The sequence below is a fragment of the Phaethon lepturus genome, unplaced genomic scaffold (assembly GCF_000687285.1).
Source record: "Phaethon lepturus isolate BGI_N335 unplaced genomic scaffold, ASM68728v1 scaffold56639, whole genome shotgun sequence".
Classification (NCBI taxonomy): domain Eukaryota; kingdom Metazoa; phylum Chordata; class Aves; order Phaethontiformes; family Phaethontidae; genus Phaethon; species Phaethon lepturus.
The window spans coordinates 8,691-19,893 of record NW_010562484.1 but is presented as its reverse complement, the minus strand read 5'-3'; the positions used below and the strand labels follow the sequence as shown (position 1 = coordinate 19,893).

The following is an 11,203-nucleotide window of genomic DNA, read 5'->3' as shown; positions in this document are numbered from 1 at the left end:
ACGGAGAGGCACCTGGCCCCGCACGAAAACCCCATCGTGTCGCTGAACAAGTGGGGCCAGTACGCGAGCGACGTGCAGCTGATCCTGCGCCGCACCGGGCCCTCGCTCAGCGAGCGGCCGACTTCAGACAGCGTGGCTCGCATCCCGGAGAGGACTCTGTACCGGCAAAGCTTGCCTCCCCTGGCCAAGCTGCGGCCTCCCAGCGACAAATCCATGAAGAGGAGGGAGCCGAAAAGGAAATCCCTCACCTTCACCGGGGGGGCTAAAGGGTTAATGGACATATTTGGGAAAAGCAAGGAATCTGAGTTCAAGCAAAAGGTGCTCAACAACTGTAAAACAACAGCGGATGAGTTGAAGAAATTGATCCACCTCCAGACGGAGAAGCTCCAGTGCATTGAGAAGCAGCTGGAGTCCAACGAAGCCGAGATCCGCTACTGGGAACAAAAGTATAACTCCAGCCTGGAAGAAGAAATCCTCAAGCTAGAGCAGAAGATCAAAAGGAACGAAGTGGAGATTGAAGAGGAAGAGTTCTGGGAAAATGAGCTGCAGATCGAACAGGAAAATGAAAAACAGCTGAAGGAGCAGCTGCAGGAGATGAGGCAGAGGATCCTGGAGTGCGAGGGCAAGCTGAAGGACTACATGTCTCAGATTCACAACATGGAAAGTGGCCTTGAAGCGGAGAAGTTGCAGCGGGAAGTTCAAGAGTCCCAAGTGAATGAAGAAGAGGTGAAGGAAAAGATCGAGAAGGTGAAGGGGGAAATTGATATTCAGGGCCAGCAGAGTCTGAGGTTGGAAAATGGCATTAAAGCTGTGGAAAGGTCTTTGGGTCAAGCTACCAAGCGGTTACAGGTAAGAACGTCCTTTTATATATAACTAAAGAAAGGTCAAAGACCCAACGGTAACCCATTTCTCATACACAGATTTGGAGGCACTGAAAGAAAACATGAGACAGTTTTCACAGTGAATTTGGGTAAAAGGCAGAAAGTATTGCTTTCATTTTCAAATTGCATTTCAGATTGCTTTTGAAGAGCAGACAATCTTCATCTCACCTGTGTATATTTTACTCATTCATACCATCTGAAAAGAAAACCAGTAGTTAGTTCTTTGTCCCAAGATAAACTGGCAGACGTTCTGGTGGAGGTGTTCCTGGCCCTGCAGAAGGCCTGCAGGGTTAGTGCTGAGTGCCACACCACCTTTCATTTATTTACTTGCTGGCACAGCTTCTTTCCCATCCGTTACAGCTTTGGTTTGCTACTGTTCCCTGACTGCCTGGTGACCTCTCAGAAATCACCTGAAGCGTATCTTCACCGTGCAGTGGTCCATGATAGAGGAACACCAGAGCTAACGTCAGCCCAACTAGCTGAGGGCAGTACAGCTGCACCCACGGCTGCACACCTAGCCACCTCACCCTGCTGAGAGGGAGGGAGCGCTCGCTCCAGTATGGTGCTGCTGCGCTAGTGGGTCTGGGCTCTTTTACACTCAGACAACTAACATCTGCATGAACAGTAGCAGGTTCAGGGCTAGCGGGGGACTGTTGTACTGCTGGGTGCTACACAGGACCATAGTGCGCTTGGCCTAACGCTTTTAGGATATTTGTCTTCAAGCCCTTGCGGATTTGGGGTTAGATATCTTGAGGATTTAGGTCCTAGGTCTTGGCTCCATCCTTACTCCTGAGCACCTAGAACCCTGTCAGTATAAGCTGTTTTTACTAAATGAGGAGGGGGGAAAAAAAAGTCATCTTTTTATCCAAAGCAAAGTGGATGAAATCTGTAAGCAGTTTTGGCCATATTTATCTATCCTAAGTTTCCAGATGTACTACGCTTAAAGATTTGCGCTAACAGAAGGCATGAAGTCCTTTTCATTTATTTTTCCCTTTTCTTAGTAACGCTCAGTGAGTCTATGATTGAGTTCAAAATCTTTCTCACTTTATTTTTTTCTTAGGCTAGGATTTCACTTTCTCGGGAGAGTTCCCATTAAATTCAGACCTTTCAAGCTTGTTCTAAACCTAAAGGTACACTGAAGTCCAGGGGAAAATAAATTCAGCTCTGTATTATACAGTTTTGGGAGGAGAAAATAGAGAAATATTTTTTTGCATGCTGAAAGTTAAATATTAATATTCATAGAACTGCTGATTTGAAGATAGAAAAATTGACCATGGGTGTTTTTATAGACCTTTTGGTAAGGAAGGAAAGAAAATTTTGGTTCACTAGATTTCAAGTGATAAGAACAGGAAGGTGGCATGTTCAGTTAAGGATCAGGTGCAGCACTCTGTTCTCCCCATTTCTAGAGAAAGATTTTAAATGCAAAAAAACCCAAGCCAAAACAAAAAAACCCACATCAACAAAAAGTGAACTCCCACCCTCTTCAGGTAAAAGATCTCACTAAAGTTTCACAATTAGATACTAAATTTAAAAGCTTAAAGCAGTAGAATTTGGGGTGATACTTAACATTTTTACCTTATTTCCTGTGATAGTTGAGAAATGTGAAGAAGTTATGGTGTTAGTTCTGCTAACCTGTACATTTCAGTGATTCAGGTTTTTCTTAAAAAAAAAAAAGAAAAAAAAGATTAATTCCCTTCACTGGCAACTTTGTTGCAATCTCATAAAACATGGAGCTTTAGAATTAACATTGTAATAAAACAGTTGAGAATTTCCTGTGTCCCAAGTGCCCAGTTGTGGAGTCTAATGAGCTTAAAATAAATTGAAGAACTTTTCTGTAGAATTGTCTTAAAATTCAGAGGTGCCCTGGTTTCCATTTCTCAGTCCAGTTTCTCTGAAAGCTCATAGCCAATGAGCGGAAACACAAGTCTAGCATGGGAAGCTGAGGCCAACCGCCACATGATATGCATTGGCTGAACAGGTTAAACACACACATCAGTGACAAAGCAATTGGTATTGAAAAGGTCCTAATTTAGACATTAGATCAGTTGTGCTAATTTTCTTACTAACTGTTGAATTCAGCCTCGACTATGACCTTACTGCAAGTTTAGACTGAATAATGGCTGTGCTGTTGGGGACTGTTTCCTAGAGCGGATCCACAAAACCACTCCCCCAATCCTGCTGTGGGTTCATGTACAATTCTGCTCAGGCAAGATAATGAGGGAAAAGAAGGTTGACCCAACCTCCATCTCTTGCCAAAACGAAGATGTAGCGGTATGCACTGCATGGAGGCACCCACAGACATGGCATCTGGGTAGCTAGCCCATCCCTTGTGAGCCTGACAGGCGAAGCCCATCCTGGCTGTGGGAGAGTACCACACGCAGCTGTCTACAAATGAAGCTGAATCTCGGGGTGAGGGGTGTTTGTTTAGAATATAATTGTAGTCAAAGATTGTTGTAATGTATTGGAGCTGTAGGTTTTGCATGCATATCATGCCAGAATTGCAGAGCCTTGAGGAAGATCTGAAATTATTATCTTCTGTTCTTGTGAAGGGATGGTGAACCAGCCAGGATTTGGCCTCGTCATACAAAACACAGTATGCTTGCAGAGGGAGAGAGTTCTGTCCATAAAAAATTACACCCTAAATAGAAAATGCAAAGAACAAGAAGAGAAGGGAATTGTTCTCCTTTTAGGAACAGAACAACTACATGAGCTGTCCAAGTCATGCTGGACAATTCTGGCAGAGCTAAGATTTGGTGCCAGACTGGTGCTCAGCTGATGTATTTTTTTCTAGAGTGCTCACAATTACCTTTATTTGCTCACAGCTGTTATGCCAAAATTTTTCTCAGGTGTTTCTCAAAATTTCTCAGAATTTCTCAAAATTCTCTCTCATCCAAGCAGCAATATAAACAGACTGGTAGTAACCCCTAATAAGTAGTAGTGAATGCTGATTCGCTTTCTAAATACCTTTCAGCTCTTCCATTTGCATTTGAATTTAGGAATCCGAGGCTTTCTCACCAAAAGGAAAAGCGCTAGTTGCCCAATTGCAAATAGAGTCTTGAAATGCTGCTTTATGCTGGCTGCTGCTCAGCAGATGTTTTATCTTTCCTGGCAGGACAGGGAACAAGAACTGGAGCAACTGACAAAGGAGCTGCGACAGGTCAATCTCCAGCAGTTCATCCAGCAAACAGGAACAAAGGTCACGGTGCTGCCAGCAGACCCTGTGGAGGTGGAGGCTCCACACGTGGAGCTCGAGAGAGGTGCAGTGCTCAGAATGCTTTTGGTGGGCAGGAGAAGGCGATGGCAATGAGTTTACCTGCTGCATTAATGCTGGCACTCATGCATGAAGTGAATGCTCTGCTAGCGAAGGAGTTAGCAAAATATTAAGAAAGCACAGTGTCAAATAATTCTTTTCATTCCAAGGGTTTAGCAAGCTATAAATAAAGCGTGGTATGTAGATAACTTCTCTCCCGCTGTGCCTGGGCATGTGTTTGTCCCATCAGTAACCCATTAGGCCAGTAGCTTTCAAGTGTGGCCGCCATGGCTGTGGGCACGTAAGCCAGCACGCAACACGACTGCACATCTGACATTGCTGTTCATCTGGGTTCTTCCTTTTCTGGGAAGAGGTGTTGTCAACGTAGAAAAAGGAATGTGTCTGGATCTCAAGAAATCCCAGACAGCAGCCGCGTGGGGATAGGAGCTAATCCAGCCGGGCTGCCAGCCATCCAGAAGTCCTGCACAGATGGTGGTTACGGCATGTGCAAATTGACTTTGCCCGTAGTGAGATCAGTGCATTCTGCACATGCCCACATCTGTATTCAGAACTTCCTAGACAGAAACATGATAGTGCCCTGAACGCATGTCACAGCCGTGGCACGCACAGAAACTCCTCTGCTGCGGCTCAGCCTCTGCTGCAGTGTGCTTTATCCGGTACCCTGCTTGCCAGGGGCCTGTTTCTCTCAGCGCTCTCCGTAGCTGGTTTGGTTCCTCCTCTGAGAAAACTTCCTAACTGAAAGGCGTTGGGAGGGTAAGGAGGTGGGGAGAGAAGAAAAGAAAGCCAGGCCTTAAATGTCATACCTATGTGCATGAAGTTTCTGTCTTAAGTGGGCAGGAAGCTGAAGCTTTGAGTTACCTATAGGTACGGGCTCTTTCTGCACATTACTGTATAAATGTATTGCATGTTCCATGTGGGAGGGTAACTATACCGAGTAGGTGTATCTTTCTGTTTTGGAGGAGGTGTGCACCTTCGATCTCATCCTTCCTAGTCAGGCATTTGAGTTTTTTGTTGTACCTGGTGTTAGTTTTTCTACACCGCACTAAGGGCACCAGTAAGCAGGAAGAAGAGAGGTGTTCTACAGACCTCACCCTTGATGATGACTTTTCTAACGGCCCTTTTTCTTGTGCAGAGCCGACATTTCAGTCTGGGTCACTGAAGCGCCCCGGCTCATCGAGGCAACTCCCCAGTAACCTTCGGATTCTACAGAACCCTCTGTCGGCTGGTTTTAACCCGGAGGGCATTTATGTATGACAGTACGTACCTCTTCTGGAGAGGCCCTAGCAAGGTACCCTGGACAAGATACACTTTTGTTTTATTCTGCCAATGATGAATGGAAGAAGATTTTTTTTTTTTTTTTTTTGGTTAAGCCACCATACTGTTTTTTTCTTCTTCCTCCAATGCATCACTTGGAGCCATACCCTGTGCACTGATGCTAAAGAGACAGAGGAACTCTCTCGATTCGTAATTGGCAAGGATGAACTTGCTGTCGACACAGCTAGAGTGCAAAAACCTTCATTTGTTTTTGCCACTTCAGAAGCGTTTGGGAAAGTATTGTTCCTTGTATAGGCATAAATAAAAGACTGAGGGTGAAGGAGACCATGTGTGCAACTGATCTGAGGTTTAATTTATTCCCTTTAATCAATGGACGTGTGAATGTTGACCTTTTATATTTTTATTTTTAACGTGTGAATAACCACGTATGGCTGTATGTCAGTCTGACAAAGTGACTTTAATTTGCGTGTACAAACATCCACCATTTGATCGAGTACAGCAACTTGCAATGCAGAGTTCTGTGGAGTGCTGAACTGTTACAATGGTTTCTCACCACTGACTTAATTTCTGTTGTGGGTCATAATATGTCATGTTCCATCCATTGCTCCCTTTTGAGGCTTGAATAGTGAGCTTGTGGGATTTACTTGCTGTTGAATCTGCCTTGAATGAAGCACCTGGTGTTCAAAAGATTTATGGAATTTAAACCTTGGCTTGGTAAAAATATTTCCAGCATATGATTGAGGATGCACTAGTTAGATGATATTTTATTATATAGAATGTATATTTGAAATATTTTGCCACGTTGTATATGCCTTTTGAGAAAAGAACAATGTTAGAAGTTGTCTTCGTATATCTTACCAAAAGAGAGTAGGAGGCTTTCACTCTGTTGGATTTTTGTACTTTATTTTTTCCACTAGCCATTACAGTGTTCTTGTTTTGCAGTAAATCTTGCTGTTGGAGGAGGAACAAAAACCACAAGAGCAATGAGCATCCTCTTCCAGCCTTCCAGCATTCACTCAAGTTCTGTGGAGGGAAGAAGCCTGGCAGAGAGTCCCGTGAAGTCAATGGCAGTGCTTCTACTGACTTGAGTGGGGCCAGAATTTCATTCGGGGTCCCTGGTGTTAAATGGTAGATGTTTAGCCTCTTTGAAAGATGTATTGCTGCTCAGTCACTCACAGAATATAAAACTTACCAGCAGGAAATTCACACACTTGGTAGTAATTTTTTACAAAACATGTGAAAAGAGAACATTATCCTATCTTGATGTTGCTCTACTGCAATCAAAGCTAAGCAAGGATTAGACAAAATGGCTTCCATGCAGAAAGTAAGACACTAGCAAGGAGCATGCTGATTACAGGCCTTGGAATTAGATTGCTAAAGCAGATGCCAAGCCTGTAGAGAAAGTGACTGGCATCAGTGCGACGCTTTGTATGCATTGGGAGGCTGGCCTCACAGGCGAGTTAGAGAAGGGGAGGGCCTTGCCTTGTTGCATTTGGATCGGCTGTTCTAACAGTAACTCATGCCATCATCCCCACCTTTGAGATCCCCTCGAGATGAGAGGGGGTCACCCTGCTTTCATGGCAGCATGGAATACCTGGACTTAAGTCAAGGGCAAACTCACAGAACTCCTGATGGCTTTGGTAGGGTCAGGATTTTACCACTGGTAGGAAAGTCCAAGCTTTTTGCCATAGAAAATACTTAAGAATTCTTAACTCCTAGCATCCTCTTATGTTGATTTCCTGATGTGCAGATAAATGTTAATTTAAGTTTCCTTTTTTAAAAAAAGCAGCTTCCTGACAAATGGAAGTTCTATAAGATATAGTAGAAGATGAAGGACTCTTGAGTGTTTAATGTATTTTTTCCCCTTTCCACTTATTAATGGCATCATATATTCTAAAAATGCTGCTGTATTTACACTAACAGCAACAGATAAGGCTGTGAATATATAAAGGACCTTTCCAAATGGACTCTGAATTTTTACTGTTTAACTTATCAGGTCTTTCCCCCACCCCCTCCCCCGCCCCTTGTGAGCAAACTGGAAAATGAGATGTTCCCATCTGAGGAATCTTTGCAGTGCTCACAGATTTTACTGTTAGTTTATCACAATTCTGTGCTCATGTTTACTGTGCCCGTAACTTTGTATTAAAAAAAAAAGAATGTGTGTGTATATATATTAAAAAAAAGTGTAAAATATACATAGTTTGGGGACAATATCTGTCCAAGGTACTTGAGCATATATGCCTTACATGCTGGGTTCAATTTACAGAAAAAAAAAATGGCCCTCTCCAGTGGATATCTTGCATCTTCAGCACCTCTTGGTGTTAGAGGACTGAGGCACTCAGCACCTTGCAAAGTCTGGCCCAAATTATGCTGCATGGGGGTTGGGGGAAACACAAGGAAAAGCCTGTTGCAATTTCAGTCTCGTACTGAGATGAAGTGTTTTTAAGACAGATCAGCATACTTACCCAGCTAATGTTTGCGTCACACCTTGTGACTGGTCCATCTCCCCACAGATGTCAGTTTGAGCTGAATTGGGTTCTTGTATCATAAAAACTGCTCTCCTTTTCTGCCAGGTTGTTCCTTAAGATGGAGGGAGAAGGAAAAGAATTAAAAAGAAGGGTAAGAGCAGTATTGGAGGGCTTGAGTTATGGCTTTGTAATAGAACCAAGGAAGGAATTTGCCATTTAAGTTAAAAAATGGCACCTGCTGACTGCAGCAGCTGTTTGACAGAGGGGCCAGCCTGGAGCTGGCTCAGGAGTGGCCACTGCATCATCACTGCATGGACCCTCCTTGTCAGGGCTTTAGCATGCACCAAGGTGATCCGAAGAACGTTTACAGCTTCAGCCACTGTTGGGGCAAAGGGGAGGCGCTTTGGCATCCAAACCTGTCATTTGCAAGACTGACCAATTCCCCTGCCCCTGCCATACTCCCCTTGCTTATTGAATTTCACCCAGGCTGAAGTTCTGTAGCATTTTCACCCTCTCTGTAAATAAACCAAAAAGAAATGGCATGCCCTTGCATTAAATGTGACTTGAACGATGTATTACAGTTACAAAAATTCCTCACATCATGGCGTTAAGAGTTTTGCTTCTTATCAACTGCAGAACCTCACTCTTTCTTGACAAATATAGATAAATTCATTTTCAGAAGTGTTTCAAACCTACTTACGGGGCATTAGCAGAAAGGAAGCTACACATCCTAATTTTAACAAGTGCCATATTATTTGCTGGGCAGCATGATAAAAATGGGGTTTTTTGCTTGCGTTAAATAGTTCAATACACAAGCACTATTTTCCGGTGCACGGGGAATTTATATGGAGAACTCCTGTAATTTATTACTAATGGAAAATAACTGTGTTACCTCTCTCATCCATGAGGATACAGTTTATTTTTTTCTGGTGATGCTCTGTTGTTAGGGGAAGAGGTGGGGGTGTGTGTGACCATTTGAAAAGCCAGTAGGTTAAGGCTAAAGTAAACATTCTGAATGCCCGAGCAAGGGAGAAACCTAAGTCCACCTCTGAAAAGTCAGATAGGAACCTGCCTCCCATTATCTTTCAGTGGGACTTGGGTTCCCAAGTGCCTGAATTGCTTCTGGAAATGGGATGTTAGCTTTGAGGTTACTTGCTTTTCTAAACTCTAGCAAGTTGGAAGGAAGTTCTTAGAGAACTACCTCTAGTGTTAGCAATATGCAAACATGCTTTCATTCTGAGGTAAGAAGGAAAAGATCCTTTAGTGAAATAAAAATCCCCTCTTGGGGCAATAATTGCCTTGTTTTTAGCGTGAAGAGTATTGCATTATTTTAGTGAACTAGGGTCATATGAGTATGAACAAAAAAATTGATCTTGAAATTTTTAGTGAGTTATCTTGAAGCATATAAATTCCTGATGTGCATTAACTTGAGTGAATTGGGCCTTAATGATCCATGTAAATAACAATTATTCAGATATTTTTTCCAGAAAATAATCTCTAATGGTCTGTACTGTATTAAAATAAGTGTCAAAGTGTTACTTTTATATTACACCTTTTTTTTTAAAGAACATTGAAACATGCATGTTTATTCTATTTGCTACAGTATTTTAATGTTTTGGATGAAGGCCATCGGTTGTATGGAGATGACAAAACAATCATTCTGTCTATTTATTCAGTATTGCTGCTTAAAGTTTTCAAAATAAAGCTTTCAATGCCAATATAGTGACTGATTGAAAGCTGTTCTAGCTCTCTTCAGGTGTTTTTTTTCTATGTTTATAGAAAACTAAATAAGTGACACTTGGTATATAAACTGTTATACCAGCAACAAATTATTGCAATAATATTGTGGGGAGGGGTTGGGGGAAGTGTGTGCAGTATATATGTAAACATACGCATGCAGCGAATGCATTGAAGTCTCAAGTAAATGGAGTGCTGAAGAATGTTCAAATCCGTTGTGGTCTTGCAAGCAAGTTACACATGTGACCCCGTACTGGTTAGTGCGTCGTGCCAGTGTGCAAGTGCTTGTAAGGGGCAGAACAGGCAGAGGTGGTCCCAAAGGATCAACTCAGAGCCCTTTGAACCAAACGGGATTTAAGCACATTCTTCAGTATTCTGAAGAGGTCCCTCTGAATTGGGCCTACAAGCATGTTCTGATACAAAAATCTTTCAGTTGCAGCAAGGATGCCTCATTTCAAGCCTAGCTGGTACCTCTGAAATTGCATAGTTCTGAGATGGACCAAGTATGCCTGCTCCATTTGTAAAGGGTGTCAAAACGCAGAGAGCGTTCACCCTCATGATCACCCCGTCAAGCTACTAACTAGGGGTTCTGACTGGAAGATTTGAGTTGCTGACGCTTTAACCTAGAGAAGCAATGCAAACTAACTGTGAAAACATGAGTGAGCATTTTATTACTGCTCTGCTTCAATGCAAGATGAAAGTCTGTATTATATGTAACTATATTTTTCTTGTCATTTAAAAAGCTTCTATTTTTTATTATTCTCATGAATGGTTGACAAAAGATATTGGATATGCTCCATACAATAAATTCCCCTCTGAAACTTTGGGTCTTTACAGTTGATGGTTTGCTGGAATTGCAGCGTACATCTCGCGCACATCTCGTGATACAGCTGGTGGAACTCTGTCTGGCAAAGAACACTTGGCCTGAAAGCAGGCCAAGGTAATGGTTGGTGTGTCTAGAGCTCGAACCCTTTCAGAAATGGCCATGCATCAAGCATTAGGACACAATGAACACTCCTAAATGGCAATTTACTTGGAGGTGTGGGGGACACAGCTGGTTGGTGTGGGGCCTCTATGGCAGACGAGATCCTCTACCATAAAGTGTGCACATGCTGTATTTTTAATCAGGTATAGCCCAGGAACTACAAGAGAGTGGAGTTGCTTGTTTTCAACTGTTACTAAGACGAATGTTAATCCTGAAAAGATAGAATTGGTCAGTGACTGCGAGGAAGTGTAACTTAAAAGCAAAGAGGCAGAGGTTTGTCTGGAGATGATCAGAGAGAGGAATTGAGCGTACAGAATCTTGACACAACAAATATAAGATGCACAGATGCTTCAGAGAGCTGGAAGAAATTAAGCTTTGAACAAAGAACTGAAGACCCGATTCAGGCTTAGTTGTGCTGAAGACCAGAGGGCCTGTGAAGATCACTTAAGATTAAGTTAATCAAGGCAGGAAACTGGCTACAGCTGGGGACTTGTGCTTTAAGCCATCCAAATGCAGTCCTTAGTCCAATATCCCAACAAATGGCTTTTCCTAAGCCAACTGGAGCCTAATCTCATTAGATGTGAGG

The 11,203-nt window shown here is 42.8% G+C and overlaps 1 protein-coding gene across 1 annotated transcript; it reads left to right on the top strand.

Annotated features, from left to right (window-relative positions):
• Positions 1-6: 6 nt before the first annotated feature.
• Positions 7-6,308, top strand: RASSF8 (Ras association (RalGDS/AF-6) domain family (N-terminal) member 8; the record flags this gene model as incomplete). The annotated part of the gene is made up of 3 exons (XM_010294257.1): positions 7-849; positions 3,994-4,138; positions 5,285-6,308. Coding segments are annotated over 3 exons (1,110 nt in total), but the record flags the coding sequence as incomplete, so codon positions are not given.
• Positions 6,309-11,203: the final 4,895 nt, after the last annotated feature.